The 15,846-nt window shown below is 47.8% G+C and overlaps 1 protein-coding gene across 1 annotated transcript; it reads right to left on the reverse strand.

The window, feature by feature from the left end:
- On the reverse strand, positions 1 to 14,555 carry ATP6AP1 (ATPase H+ transporting accessory protein 1). The gene is made up of 10 exons (XM_063119411.1): positions 14,460 to 14,555; positions 11,480 to 11,606; positions 10,257 to 10,331; positions 7,664 to 7,857; positions 5,415 to 5,455; positions 4,646 to 4,731; positions 3,535 to 3,770; positions 2,830 to 2,877; positions 1,260 to 1,494; positions 1 to 882 (listed from the first exon to the last, which is right to left on the reverse strand). Exons 1-10 carry the CDS (start codon positions 14,552 to 14,554, stop codon positions 673 to 675), a joined length of 1,347 nt encoding a protein of 448 aa, XP_062975481.1. The 5' UTR covers position 14,555; the 3' UTR covers positions 1 to 672.
- Positions 14,556 to 15,846: the final 1,291 nt, after the last annotated feature.

A 15,846-nucleotide genomic window follows, 5' to 3' on the forward strand; every position in this document is an offset into this window, starting at 1 on the left:
TTTGTCTTTCTTTTTTATTCATGTCTTTCAAGTTAATAGAACAGCAAGGGGTCATAAGTCAGGAACCCCTCCCACCCCTGATCAAGAGCAGCATGGAGTCCCAAATACTGAGTCACTGTAAACAGAACTAATCACAGGAACCACGTAAATAAATAAGGCAGGGAGGGAGGAGAACCACTTAGAACACAACACAAAGGTTGCCAAAAAGGATTTGGGGAAGGGGCAAGTTAAGAAGACATTTAACACAACAAACTGGGAAAGAATGTACATCACATCACAAGGCAGGCCTGCTTTTATCCCACTGGAAATTGAAGCGGGAATGACAGTGCGTCCCTGAAGAGATTTGTCCTCAGTAAATTTTAGCGCAGATAGTCTCAACACTGCAACACGTGCACCTCCATCCAGCAGGAAAACTATACCTCCCACTTGTTTACAGCATGTCCCCATGGTAGGTTTAGGTTGGGGGAGCTAGAAAGGATTAGAGGCGAAACAAAACAATCAGGGAAAGTTAGTGGGGAAGCAGAAGGGCGAAAAGGGTGAGAAACTGGGACCAATACAGGATTTAACGCATTGTGCTGAGGGTGGGGAAGATCTGATGGCAGATGGAATGAACGGAACAAAGCCCAGCATTGTAAGAAGGCTCCCAAAGGCAGGGAGTACACGATCTGGTGGCTACTCTGTCTGAGGAACAGAGATGGTAGGTCCCTTGGGGTCGTCGAAACGGTCCATGGTCTTGAGGCTCATGACCATGTGGAGGCCATAGGTGAAAATGGCAACGAGAAGTAGGGAGGTCAATAAACCCATCCAGATTCCAGGAGAGAAGAAGCCGGCACAGTCGCTGGCATAGGAGAACTTTTCACTTGTCACATTGTAGCTCTGGATCTGAAGAAATTGGAGTCGGGGGCATTAGTGATGGAGCCTGATTTCTGCCTCCCCGTCACCCCCAGTCCTCCATCCCAATGGCAGCCCAAAACATTCCATGATCACAGGAGAGGGCAAAACACAGGTCTTGTAAAGCTGCCGTTTGCAGGGGATGTGGGGAGGATTTCCTCGGCCCAGCTCTCTGGCGTTCAGTCACAGAAAGCGAGCAATGCCCAGCCACCTCCCATTGCTAAAAGAGCTTGTGAAAGAGGAAGCTGGCCCAAGGGTGAAGGCCCAGGAAAGCACATAACTGAGAAGGCATGGATGGGCTGTCTTCCAGAAGGGCCCAAGCGCTGATCCACTTCGCTAAGCCTCCTAGAATATACCTGAAAGCATACCTGGAAGTTCGTGAACAGCACCTTCCAGTGGCTGGTGTTGCTGCTGGGTACCAAGATGGCCTCTGAGGCTGGCAGACTGCTGACGTGGGCACAGCTGAAAGAATAGTTGCTGGGTGCCGTGACCTGAGTGGCATTGAAGATAGCTGGTGGGTTTGAAGGCCTGACCAGCTCCACAGTGTGGATGGTAAACCAATGCCGTGCAGAAACTGGGTAGAAGATGTTTGTCATGCGGAATCTGGAGCAAGAGGTGGGGGAAGAATGGGGGCAAAGCAGGAGAAGAGCAACTGCCAGTAAAGATTACCTGCAGCAGTTCTTTAAAATCCCATTACTTCCCCATGACTCCATCCCAAACTCACAGGCCAACGCTCTTAAAAGCCAGCTCTAGGATCTCTTTGCAATGGCAGGATCCCACCCCATAACGTAACAATGTATCAGCCTTCCTCAAGTTGACGCCCTCCAGATGTGTTGAGACTACAACTTCCAGCACTGCATCTGGAGGGCACCAGGTTGGGGAAGGTGGCAATGTATAATACCTGGTGAAGTAAGTCCTGTCTCCTTTTACAAGGGACTTCAAAATCCCTATTACGTTACTGCTTCTGCTCTAGAAAGAGAAATGGAATCTAGTTTATATTTCACCTGGCTTGGGGGTGGGGGTGAAGATGGGCTCAGTATTGGGGTGGGGGGAGACACACACATGAAGCCTGACCACAGCATTTTCCTTCTGAGCATTAAAGACACTGCTCAGTTCTTGATTCTAATGTAAAACGAAACGGTGGAACCAAAACTTCAGGAAATGTTATGCTTTAAAGCAGGAGCAGGCAACCTTTTTCCTGTCTAGGGCCACATACCTTCATGGGCCATGTCAGGGGCCACATGTTGGTAGTGGGGAAGGCTACAGCTAGCTGTGGGCAGAACATAAGGAGTGCCCTGATGCTGGATCAGACCAAGGGTCCATCTAGTCCAGCACTCTGTTCACACAGTGGCCAACCAGCCATCGGCCAGGGATGAACAAGCAGGACATGGTGCAACAGCACCCTCCCACCCATGTTCCCCAGCAACTGGTGCACACAAGCTTATTGCCTCGAATACTGGAGATAGCACACAACCATCAGGGCTAGTAGCCATTGAGAGCCTTTGCCTCCAGGAATTTATCCAACCCCCTTTTAAAGTCATCCAAATTAGTGGCCATCACTACACCTTGCGGTCGCGAGTTCCATAATTTAACTATGTGCTGTGTAAAGAAGCCCTTCCTTTTATTTGTCCTGGATCTCCCACCAATCAGACTCATGGGATGACCCTATTGGGCTATAGTATTTTGAGAGAGGGAGAAAAATGTCTCCCTATCCACATTCTCCACACCATGCATAATTTTGTAGACCTCTAACATGTCTCCCCTCAGCCTCCTCTTCTCCAAGCTAAACAATCCCAGCTGATGTAACCTTCCCTCATAGGGGAGATGCACTAGCCCCCTTTCCCCCCCCTCTTTGCCACTCCGTTTTTGTCTCTGCTCCTCTTCCTCCCTACCCAGTGCTCAAAGTCTGAACTGACTGCAGGTGGCCAACATACTTACATGATTGTCAAAGATTTCCCACCCACATCGGGATACTTCAGTACCAACCTAAGAAATGGAGAAAAAACAAAGTTAGTGTTAAAAAGCACCGATGTTCATCAGCCCAAGCCTATGCAGGGGTGTAGAGGTGTGTATACAATGAAGCCAAGTTTCTAGTTCATAAGTGTCTGCAGAGAGATAAACTTTGGATGGAGGGGGGGGGGAATCCCACCAGCCTGCCTCGATGGGCCCCCAGAACTGGTTTTCCTAGTGGTTTGGAGATAAGCCAGGGTAACCTGGCACCCTCCAGATGAGTTGGACTGTAACTCCCATCACCCACAGTCAACACCGCACACAAACCCACTGACTGGGGATGATGGGGGTTGTAGTCCAACACATGTGGGGGGCACCAGGATGGGGGAAGTCGAGAGGGCTTGAGAATCCTCCCTATCATGACCAGCATAAGCAGAATTAAACCCCCCCCCCAAAAAAAAATACAGGCAGATTTGTATGTAAGTAATTTGATTCATTCAAATCAGAATCTGGCTGCTCAGTTTGTGCAAAGCACAGACACAAGTTGATCCTCAGCTGCCAACTTCCAGCAGACCCACACACAAACACCCCACTGTCCCAGCTCATGTGACTGACTCAACCTCTCTCCCTCTATTCTGACTTTCCCTCGTACGCCTCTGATCCCTGACCTGTTACCTCTTGCCCCCAACTCACTCAGAAGCATTGGCACTCCAGCTGGACTCCTCCACGTCGACAACGGCTCTATCCCCAAACGTGAGGTTAGTAAGGTCGTGCCACGTGTCATTAATAGCCACCGAGACGTTGCTGGCCCAGAAGAGGATCTGAGGGGTCCCAGTGGCAGGGAAACGAACTGGCGCAACCACAGTATCCTTCTGGAGCAGCTGCCGGCCCAGCCTCTCGGGGGCCAGATCAGACACGTCCCGGACAACCTGGGAGGGAAGTTTTATTTCAGTTTTACACAATTTTTAAAAATCATTTCACTATTTTATCCTTATGTTCACTGCTCCAGAGTCTGTTTTAGATATGAAGTGGTATTCAAATGTTTTAAGTAAATATTTATAGGCTGCCTTATAGCCAAGTTATCTGGGCTACTTACAAAGATTAAAACAAACAATACACAGGTATTACAAAATCACTTTAATAGAGAGTGGAGGGGGAAACGGGGGTGGGGGAGGAGAGAAAGAAGAGAAATGGGATTGAGAGGAGTTAGAGGGCTGCTATGTATTTCAGAATGAAATGCCTCCCCACAATCTCAGGATGCCTTGTTTCAGGTGCTATAGCCATCCAAAGTCATCCTGGTGGCTACGAGGAACAGGCCCCACTCAGCAGTGGCACCTGGGCTCTAGCACCCTCACCCTAGAGAGGCCTAGGTTTCCCAGGCTCCCTCATTACTGGCTTTCTCACAAAATAAATAGCCTATTTCGAAAAGAGAGCATTTGGATAATCCTGCTCGTTTCAGTTAGATTTTGTATTGGTTTAACGTAGTTTTAATTTGTTGTATTGTAATTGTTAACGTTTCTACTATATAACAGCTTTCCCCAACCTGGGGCCCTCCAGAGGAGTTGGACTGGAACTCCAAGCATCCCCCAACATGAAGTCTGACACCTCTGGAGGGGGGATGCTGCTGTATAACATGTTCCTGTCACAAAGCTACTTCAGAAGCCTGTTTGGGGGACTAAATGGCAGAGTAATAAATGGAACAAATAAAATTAATCAAGTGTCAGGGCATATATTCTCAGGCATGGGGAAAAATACAGAGCAGGAAGCCAACCAAAGTAGCATAAGAATCAGGAAGTCCGTGTACCCGGGAGGGCCGCAAAGCGGTCAGGATGGCTGTATAGGGGACGTCCTCCGATTGCAGGGCACTCAAAACCTGTCCCAGGATTTCATCTGTATGTATGGAAAAAAATATGAAACAATAAGGCTCTAACTCAAAGGCTAGCACAGCCTCCCCCAACCTGGCACCCTCCAGATGTGTTGTACTACAACTCCCAGCATCCCCAGCCAGAAACCTGGCTGGGAATGATAGGAATTGTGATCCAACACATCTGGAGGGAGCCAGGTTGGGGAAGGTTGGCTACGGTCTCTGACCAATGAAAACACAAGCCTGTGAACGAACGTCTGCCTCACACAGCACCGCTTATCTCCTCAGTCTTTGGTCCAGGTTGCCCAACCGCTCTTGGCCTCCCTGAGTCACATCCAGCATCCATATAGAACTGCTGCTATAGCACGTGCATTAATGCAGTCTTCCCCAACCTGGTGCCCTGTAGAAGTGTTGGACCGCAATGGGATTACAGGAGTTGCAATCAAACACATCCGGAGGGCATCAGGTTGGGAAAGGCAGCATTCATCCATTCAAGAAATAGAAAGAGTCAGCTAACAAGCACTTGTTCAGAAAGCCGGATACACAGCCAAGCCCTGAGACAGTAGAACACCAACCAAATTTTAGGCCAAGTTGACCCTGCAGCCATGCCTCACTCAGCGAGTGAAAATTCAGCCCAACGTGCCCAAGCCTCAATGCCTTGAGAGGCCATTCTTCCCCGCTGAGCTTGGGGTTCCACGTTGTTGCTCACCGTTGCTGGTCAGAACTTCTTTCGGGGCCATGAGACTAGAGCTGGAATAGGGAGGAGAGAGAGAGAAGGGAAGTTGCATTGTTAATGTCTCCCCGTTTGGTATGAAACTAGACTGGAGGAGAAGGTCATCAACGGCTACAGTCATGGGCTGAACCCATGGTTTCTTTAAGAGAACATCTTTTGCTTCATCCCAGGGAGAGGGAGAGGAGTTTCTTTGTGTCTGAAAAGGGAGTAGCAAGGGAAATGCCAAGGCTGCGCTGGGCGAGAAGTGCCTGGCATCTGATAACGCCTCCCCGGGCTGGTACTGGGGGGAAAGCAACAAGTTGCAGCTGTGCAATGTCTGAGAGCATTCCCCCCTCCCTTCGGGAGAGGTGTGGATTGCTATGGGGTTTCTATTGGTCAAGGTGGGTCTGGTGACAAGGGGGTCCCAGAAAGGGATAAACAGCCTAGGCACCTAAGGATCCGGCCTCTTTCCTGTGGGTGTTAGGAGGCCAGCGTGTGTGTGGTGAGTCAGAGCATCCAGGCCAGACCAGCTGGATGGCGGAGGCCCCATGCGGCTGCTGAGGGAAGGAGTTTAGCTCGAGTGGCATAAAGCCAAGTCAGGGTGACCAACAAAGGTTGAGTTGCAGAGTTAAGTGTTTTGTTTTGTTTTAGAATAGGTTTGGGTACAATTTGGGCAAGGGATCTTGCCGGAGTTACAGCTGGTGGGGTGGTTAAGTGGGGAGTGAGTGTGAATTCTGTTAGGCTTGAGCGTGTGAAAGGTAAGGGTGAGGTATTAGTCCCTGCTGTCCTATGTGTGTCATTCCTTTGTCCGTGTTTCCACCCCAAACCTCTTAAGTGTGAACCTTAATGTGTGGACCCTTATGAAAGTGTGTAGTGTCAAGAATAAAAGCGTTTGGTCCCTTCTTCTGGAGTGTGGTGTGGTTTCCTTGAGAATCTAGACTGTAAAGGGTTAACAAGCGGCAGTGAAGGGGTTTGTGTCTGGGCTGGCTGAGTCAGACTCCCCGTCTCCGGCCAGAGAATTGCTAAGCCAAACGGAGCAATTCCATTACAGCTACTGGAGGCCACGTGCTACCTCCAATAAGCCTATATACACCAGTTGCTGGGTAACATGGGTGGGAGGGTGCTGTTACACCGTGTCCTGCTTTGTGGGTTCCTGGTTGACAGCTGGTTGGCCACTGTGTGAACAGAGTACTGGACTAGATGGACCCCTGGTCTGATCCAGCAGGGCTCTTATGTTCTTAGTCTCTGTCACAAAGTCAGCTAGACAGGTAGGTTTCACGAATTGGCATTTGGGGCTACGCAGCCTCTTTTCGCCTGGGACAAAAAGGAGTCCATGCCCTTGGGAACGGGTCATCTAGGACTACGAACCAGTGACGGTTATCTGAAAAGCCAGGGTAGCCTTCTCCAAGTTGGTGACCTCCAGATATGTTGGAAAACAACTCCCATAATCCCACAGCCAACTGAGTAGGGAGTTGTATTTCAACACATCTGGAGGGTGCCAGGCTGAGGAAGGTGATGCTTGGAAACAGACTGGTTCAAGGCAGAAGCGGAAGGATGCATCTAAATATACTGGAAGATGTATATGCTGTTGAGTGTCTTTCAGCCTGAGGAAGGAATTCAATTTTGGAAAAGATCTTGTGGGAGGGGGTGCATTCCACTGGTGGGAGGGGCAGAAGGAAAAATAGCTGAGGCTGAATACAAAAGGGGTGGGTCCAAAAGTACCAGAATATTTTAACTTAAAGCTTTCACTGCCAGTAATGATGTCTTAGGAGAGGAATTTCAACCTTTTACAATGGGAAGCCACCAAATGATATGTTGCTATGGGGAAGTGGGAGGGGCCAGGGGAAGGGGGTGTGGTCACCTGGGGAGCCCAGAATGGCTGGATTTGGCCCTAAGGTTCCTCATCCCTGCTGGAGTCAGCAGAAAGACACACGGGCAGGTTGGATAGAGGTGCTTGTAGGCTCTGCAAACACCAGGTTGGAGATGCTGTGATCTTTGGGTGCCAGAGGTGCACAGCCTTAAAGTTCAAATTCAGCAACTACGAGAGCTAGAAACATGCCTTTTAAAATGGCAATACGCTATCCAGACGCTGAATTTAATGCTCAATAGGCAGACTCCGCCCTTGCTAGTCAACCATGCAGATACATGGATGCGCGTATCCCCTCATGGTACCTGGTGATGCAGCAGCTGAGGGCATAGTGGCCTTTGACAATATAAGGAAAGGTGCTGCAAGGCTGGTTACATACCCAGTGGTATACGGCAGTCGTATCAACAGTAGGGACGGCAGGCTGGCGTTGAGCCGCAGTTCCTGGAGGGTGTTCTGATCCACGTGGAGAGGCGAGATGCCCAGCTTGGCCTTCAAAAAGGCCGGGACAGCACTGGCTGCAAACCAGTCCACAGAGGGAAGGACCAAGGAGGAGGGAGCAGCCCCTAGTGCATTCTGTCAGGAAGGCAGGGAGAGAGTCAGGTGCGTTTGCCAGACAACAGCCCCAAGACACACAGCAAGTAACAAGGCAGCCCGTGCTGCTGCTCAGCTCCCATCACAGCCCTGAGCTTACCTGTGCCCTCCCCCACAACTACTCATCTCTTGTAGATTTCTGACTTTCAGCAGCCCGCCCCCCCCGCCCTTCCAGTCTGCTAATGCCAGCGATGCGAAGACACCTCACTCCCCACCTCCAATGTTCAAAGCCCACTCAAAGTCATGCAGGTTTCTAATCCAACGTTTTATTTTCCACCTAGCACAGCCTTCCAAACCTGATGCCCTCCAGGTGTGTTAAGACTACAACTCCCATTCATTGCTGGCGTGGGAATTATGGGAGTCGTAGGCCAACATAGGCAGAGGGCACCAGGTTGGGGAAGACTGAGCTAGGGTGGGGACAGAGCATCCGTCGAATGGTGAGGCTATGCAGGAAAAAGTGACTACTGACACCTCTCAACGCATTTGCATGGCTGCAAACCAATACTAATGAACCATGGATACCACAAATACACTGCAGTGGAGATGCAGTGGAACTATGCTTGCACTGTATTAGCAAGACAGCGGCCTTTAAAAACGAACACCTGCAACATTGTCATCTTGCTTGCACTCAATCAAGAAGGTTAGGCTATCAGGAATGAGCTTGGCCATGTCCTGGAAGCATATATTGGAAAACACCACAGGATTGCTTCTCCTTTGATCGAGCAAATTCTGTTAGGATGCTGCCAGATGGCTGCTTCTCTCAGCAACAGCAATAATTTTTTTAAAAAGCTTGAAAACAAGAGACAGGAGGGGCAAGGGAGAGAGAGAAGGTACTACCGCGAAAAGATGGAAATAACACAGAGATTTGGTACTAGCACCTCTGGCATTTCATCACAGATGAACTATTAGGAATCTAGCATTATACAAGAAGAGCGGCCAACCAGCTGCCTATGGAAGCCCACACAAGGAGCACAGTAGCACTGCCCCGCTCACGCTCCCCAGCAACTGGTGTACAAAGGTATACTGCCTCTGATACTGGAGGCAGCATACAGCCATCAGGACAAGCAGCCATTGACAGCCTTCTCTTCCAAGAGTTTGTCTAATGTCCCTTTTAAAGCCGTCCAGGTTGGTGGCCGTCACTACATCTTGTGGTAATGAGCACCAGCATGACAAGCAAGAGTCCCTGAATCAAAGATCTGTCGCATGGGACGCTCAGTTCATGCACTGTCTGTATCATTACTTCCACGGACATAACTACATATGACACTGAATCATTTCCATCTCTACAGAGAACTTCTCTAAAGTTGCTATGCACTTTTGCAGCATTAAAAAATATCTTACCCTGATGCACAATATTTAGCACCTTCAAGGAAGTCATGTATGTTTTCTACTTTTATAACACTTAATCTTCTAAGATCTCTAAGCGGGGCATATATAAAACCAATCTAAAAACTGTGAAAGAACAATAAAAACAATAAATAATTAAAATTTTAAGATGTATTTCTTTTATGCTTTCCTGTGTAATTTCTTTTCCTAAATAAATATAATTTGTTTTTGTTTTTGCACACCCTGGAAGAGTCAATGCCCAGAAAACGTCTTGGCTTCTTGGAAACAAGTTATTCTCGTATTTATTTGTGATTTAATACAGAAGGGAGTTGGTATGGCACGGATGGAAAACCAGCTGCAGAAAATAAGAAAGGTGTGCACAGACCTTTGTCGGACTTACACCCTGCTGCCGTCATCTTCCAATTCAGCCACTATAGAAAGACCTTACTGATCACCAAGGAAGTAAAATTAGCTACAGCTTTCAGACATTGCAGCTGGAAACAGATATAATCTATTTTTAATTCAGCTCTTCCTCCAAGGAATTCAGGGCAGTATGCAAAGCTCTTCCCCATCAATTTGTCTCACAATAATCCTGTGAGGTAGGCTAAGCTGGGGGGGGGCAGAGGGAGAGAGCCCCTCATGACTAAGTGAAGATTTGAACCCAGTCCCTGAGATTCTAGTCCAACATGCTAACCACTGCACCACACTGTTTCTTCAGTCTTAAAAAAAGAAGGGGAGTTCCACCCCACATCCAGCAAATAGCCTGAGCTTGAGTTATTTTTTCCATTCTTAGATCCTCTGATAAAGAAAAGGAATGACAAGCTGTTCCAATGTATACTGCAGGTCCTGGAAGAAGAGGAATGGAAAAAGAACTCTAGTTGGTTGGACAGGAAATGTGAACAATTATGTTTTTTAAGTTCCTCTTTTTATGTACATTCTTGACAATTCACTAGAATGCAGAGGACTGTTAGAAGTGCCATCATGGGGTGCGGGGGGTGGGGAGGGGGAGAAATGAGTGACTCACCCCAACATACAGTTCATCATTCCTCACTCACCTCCAAATTGGGGAAGGCGCTGTCTGGCTTGTTCCCAAAAACCCCTCCATAGGCTGTAAAATCCTCAATGCTGAGCTGGGAGGGAAGACCAAAGTACCGTTTTAAATATTAACCATGACATTTCTGTATTGCAGTTCAAACAGGTCTTTCCCTTTTGAGTATCCGGAAGCCACCTTCAATTTAGTTCAGACACGCAGAGCAGACAAACAGGGATAAAATGGGAGCAGGGATTTTTGCTGGCTCCCAGGCTCTCCAGATTAGGGGAAAGATGACTCTCACAACCTCCATTCCAAGACTTTTCCCATCATGTTAACAAGGGGTTGACATGAAAAACACACACAGAGAACCCAATCACACCTTCATAAAATTAGTTTCAATCTGCAGAGGGCCCAGCAAAGGAAAGATGGTGATAAATGGAATGAGGAAGTGATAAATGGAAAGTCACACGGCTCCCAGCTCACATGACAAAGAGGCTTCCTTCTCCTTTACTAAAGAAAAAGAAGCTCCTCTTTCTGCTGAGCCACAAAAGGGATGGGAAGCAATCCCCGGACAGTGAAGCCCGTGATGATATTATGAAGGATACTTCCAGAATTGATTCTATGGTCAGGGATTAGAGTGGGACGGGCGACTCAGGAGTCTGAGCAAACCTTTCAGGACTCGATAAGTGGCATGGTGATAGCCCTAGGGCAGGGCTGGGGAACCTCAGGCCCAAGGGCTAAATCCACCCCAGATGGCCAAGCCCCCCTTCCCTTGATTCCCCACTTTCCTCCAACCTCCAATCATTTCAGTTTCCTGGCTTTTGTGCAGTTTTTCCTCCAGTTCTAAAAGTTTGGCATGCTTCTCCTAAGATTTAGTTATTGGCAGTAAGAGATTTGAGCGAAAACATGCTGGCATTTGTCATAATTTTGGTCCCACACCTTTTGCCTTTGATCTTGGCTGCTACCGGAATGTGGCCCCCAAGAGCTTTTTAGAAATTGGATTCGGCCCTCAGGATGAAAGAGGTTCAACACCCCTGCTCTACGCTATGTCCACAGTCAAATAAGTAAAGCTGTCAAGCCAGTAACTGCAATCCACCCCCTCACGGAGGGATCCTGGGAGTTATAGTTATCTGAAGGACTAGAAGAATTCTCATCACCTTCACAAGACAATTCCCATTTGCAGTCTTATCTGTGTTCTCAGTGAAAGAGTTCTGCTGGGGACCAGGAAACAAATAAAGCACTCACTTTCTCCTGAAGGAAGAGCAGGACATTGCGAGGTCCACCGTCTAGTGCCGAGTCCAGCAAAGCTGCAAGCTGAGTTTCTGTCACCACGTGCCCCTCGTGTGGGGCTGCCGAGGGGGACCATAAGGAGCTGTGCTCACAGAAGGGAGATGGTGGAAAAGGTGTCAGAAGAGAGAAGACCTGCCACCCAGGCACCTTAATCTTGCACAGGCACCTTCTGCCAACTCTGGAATATCAGACAGGGCAAGAGTGTCCTCATGTTTTTCATGGGGGTTAAAGGGGCCACTGCTACAGAGAGACTATCAAGAATGAACTTTTCCATCTACTCTGCGCTCCCCCATCAAGACCCCTTAGAAAGTTTCCCAGGCAGGGAAGGAGTGTGGGGAGAAACAGAGTTACTTTGGAAGATAAGGTTATCAACACTACTAGTCCTGATGGTTACATGCTACCTCCAGTATCGGAGGCAGTATGCCTCGCTGTATAACAGTTGCAGTGGGCACATGGGTGGGAGGATGCTGTTGCACTCAAGTCCTGCTTAGGGGCTTCCCGTGGGCAGCTGGTTGACCACTGTGTGAACAGAATACCACACTATATGGGCCTTGGTCTGATCTAGCAGGTTTTTCTTATGTTCTTACGTACTCTTGCTCTTTTGGCATTTAGGGGTGGGGGAGGGATAGGGTTTTGCTTTTAAGCACAAGGAAAGATGTGTTTGGGTTTTAAGATTTTTAGTTCTAAATATGACATTCCTACTCTAAATTTGTAAAGCTGTGTTACACTGTATTGTTTGGTGTGTTTTTATTAACTTTTGTGAGCCACCTTTGGGACCCTTTTGGCACAGGAATAAAACTTTATGCATTACAAAAGAAGCGGCAGAAAAGCCCAGTGAGACTTTGTGTTCAGTATACACATGAGGCTAACTTCAGTTCCAGAGGTGTGTGTGCATGTAGACTGGGTTCAACCATAAACTCATTGAGAAAATCACTGTAGCTTTAGCTCTTGCACTTGTAAAATGAGAAGAAAGCAAATAGTTTGAATAAGGTTTTTTAGATCCTGTCCTCCCAAGGGAAAAAAAAATCATTTGAAGATTTGTTTGTTTGTTTTTTTTGTTTACATCTCAAAATAAGGTGATTTTACTAGCAGTGGCAGACTCAGCTTCTATAGCAACTAAAATTTGAGCCTTTTTTTAACTCTCTATGAGGAATGAATGTAAGTTTTACGGATTATGCACTTGTTTTTGCCATATTTTATTTTTAGTGGTATTTTTGTTGTTTCTCTCTGTAGTTGTTGTAAACCATAATTGTAACAATAAAATTTTATTCATTTATTCATTCACATTCACTGTTCACCCCCATCCATCCTATAGCTAAGGACAGTCTGAAGAAACTTTTAAAAACATCTACCCAACCCTTTCACAATTTGTCACTATACTTGAGCAGTCTCAACTATGAGGGCATGAGGATGAAAGAAAGGGGAGATATTGAATCAAATAGGGAAACACGTGAAAAGAGGGGAAATCAAATGAAAAGAGATGCACCTTTTGGTACTAAGTAACAATATATAGAACAATTCTATGGTGGAAGCAGGGAGAAACTGAGGCAGACGAAACACCCTTTCTATGCCCTGCTAGCTTGTCGTGTCAGGGCTGGTGTAGTTTTTCTCTTGTACCAGGGGGAATGGATCCTATGGATCGACAGCCTTTCCTGTCATGCCCCCCCTTTGGTCCTCTCCAGACACCTTTCTTGGGACAATAGGATCCCACCATTAGTGACTACTCTGGAAAAGCATAAACATTATGTGTTTGTCAAGTATGGACAATGCCATAACTTGGATTGTCTCTCTGCCATATTTGATGCAAGACATAATTAACAAATGGCACTTCTCCTGAAGATGGAATCCTACCACTCTACTAGAGATATCCACCTGTGTGTTGCTTTTATCCGTCCCATCTATGTACATTTAGCCAAGCCGCAGCACCAGAGGAAAAACCAAGCTGCTGCTGTTTCTCTAACTATGCATTTCCCAGCTGTTCTATTTGGGGAAATGCTTCCCACATTATGCTCTTGGTAGTGGTGGGGACAGCAACGGTTATGCTCACTGACAATATGCAATACATATATGTTTTCAGGCATCTATTTTGGATGGGCAGCAGCATCAGGAGCAGAGATTGCCTGCAACCTCGCACTGCTGCACATACATACAACGGCAAACACTTTTGCCTCTATGTAATGTGTGAAGCAGCCCTGAGAGCGTGACACAGAGATGGCCAAGGAAAGTGGTAGAATCGTCTCTCCTCCCTAACTTAATCACCCCAAAACACTTACTTGCTCCTGTAGCCATGCTGATAAGAAATGAGCCAAGAAGAGACTTCCATGAACAGGGTAAAAGCACAACCATTCACCAGCCTGTTCCTCATCCCATGGAGAAGCAGGAGGAAGCCTAGAATCAGCGTTCCATCCTACCCAAACAGTGTACATTTCTACTTTCCCCCCTACTCCCCACGACATCCCCACATTACCCAGTTAGCATGTTACCTCGCTATTCCTGCAACCCACAACATCCCTGAAACAAACGACTAACCACAGCTCTGGGCTCACTTATATTAAAAAAAAATGCAAGTTAATGAATCCCCGTTCCCCTCACGGGCATGAGTCAGAGGTCCACTTTTATCCCCTGTCATAACAGGGGCGCGTTTCACACATTACCCGGGGACGCACACGCGGTAGAGAGTTGCAGCTAATCACTTCTCTCTCACGAGTGCATACACACAGGACACGCGACGGCAAATACTTGCTTGCCATATTCACGCGTGACAATTTCGGTACATGAAGCCAACCTCCGAAGCCGCTACGTGTGAATAAGGCGACCCAGAGCAACCGGAGAGGGTAAGGGGTCAATCTTCCGTGTCCAGCCACCTCCCTGCCCCAACCTCCTGCGAACTTATTCCGCCTCAAGCCCCCGCAGGGCAGCCCAGGGCCCCACCTACCTGCGGCTAGACCAGGCCAGCAAGGGCACCTGCCCTGTCTGCGCGGCCACCAGCCCCAGGCCGAGCAGCAAGAGAGCCGCCGCCTGCAACGCCATCTTCCTTCCTGGCTCCTTTCCGCCCATCGTCCTTCTCCCTCCGTACCCGGCCCGCTGCAGCCAATCAGAACACGAGGGGGAAGTCCTCTGCCATCGGCCAGCCAATGAAGGCGCGAGGCAGGATCAACAAGAGCCAATCAGAACCCCCTTCACTTTGCCTCGGCCTTCCTTCCTCTTGGATCGCAGGTTCCTCCCCCGAGTTTCACCAAACCGACCGGCGAATCCTATCGCGTGTGTACTTGGATGCAAGTCTCACTGCACTCAATGGGGCTTACTCCAGAGTCGGAGTGCATTGGATCTGGGGCCTGGCCCTGCGTTCAGCTGGGAGAAGCCGCGGAGTTTCGTAATCATGGGACGTTAGTGTCTCATCACGCATGGTGAGCTTCTCCCCCATCTCCAGGAAAGGAGGGTATGATTTTTTTTGGCAGGAAGAAAGCAAGAGAACGGAGTGGGTAGTGTTTCCCCTCTGACAGATTTCAATCTTAGCCCAGTGAGTGGGCCTTGAGCATGTGCAGAGTGCATTTCCTTCCTCAGAGGACTTATAGCATGCAGAAGACAGGTGTGAAATTCAGTGGATCCAGTGTCTGGCTAGGAAGCTGTAGTCATAGCTTCAAATCTTCTTGTGCCGGTAAAACTCAGTGGGTGTCTTTTGGCCAGTCAACTTCAGCCTGTCCATCAAGTATGGACAATGCCATAACTTGGATTGTCTCTCTGCCATCTTTGATGCAAGACATAATTAACAAATGGCACTTCCCCTGAAAATGGAATCCTACCACTCTACTGGAGATATTCACCTGCGATATCTCTCAGAGTCGTTGTGAAGATAAAATGATGTCAGGGAGAGAAGAGATCTACATTACCTGAAGTTTCCTGGAGGAAAGGTAGAATATACTTAGTAGCTGTGCTAAGACTGTAGACTCTTCATGGGCTCCCCTTGAAGAGCAATGAGCTAAGCATGAACAGGAATCACCCAAAGGGTTGGATATTAATCATCCAGAAGAATAAGAAGGTCCAAAGAGGTCTGTTCCCTCCACCCCCATATTAGCTTTCTTCTTTGTGCTACACAATTTAGGAACTATATAACTTTGCTAGATGATACTACCTTCATACGAAGTAATTTAAACTTTTAATGCAGCAGCCACAAAATGACTTTTTATACATCCAACATTTCCCTGTGCCCTGCATCTTGAGAGTCCTACATAGAGTTTATTACTAAGATTAAATCACCCTCCTCGTCCTCCTTTGTGTAACATTTAGCCTCATGAAAAGATCTACACATCTCAAGTTTGTTC

Source organism: Elgaria multicarinata, chromosome 3 (genome assembly GCF_023053635.1).
Source record: "Elgaria multicarinata webbii isolate HBS135686 ecotype San Diego chromosome 3, rElgMul1.1.pri, whole genome shotgun sequence".
In the NCBI taxonomy this organism is placed as follows: Eukaryota; Metazoa; Chordata; class Lepidosauria; order Squamata; family Anguidae; genus Elgaria; species Elgaria multicarinata.

Bases quoted from the DNA above. Each gene is read 5' to 3' on its own strand.
- ATP6AP1 (XM_063119411.1), bottom strand. From the start codon at position 14,554: ATGGCGTTGCAGGCGGCGGCTCTCTTGCTGCTCGGCCTGGGGCTGGTG. The intron at 7,858-10,256 runs GTGAGTGAGGAA...CCTTCCTGACAG, and splicing joins GCGCCTTCCCCAATTTGGAG to AATGCACTAGGGGCTGCTCC. The intron at 4,732-5,414 runs GTGAGCAACAAC...CCATACATACAG, and splicing joins AGAAGTTCTGACCAGCAACG to ATGAAATCCTGGGACAGGTT.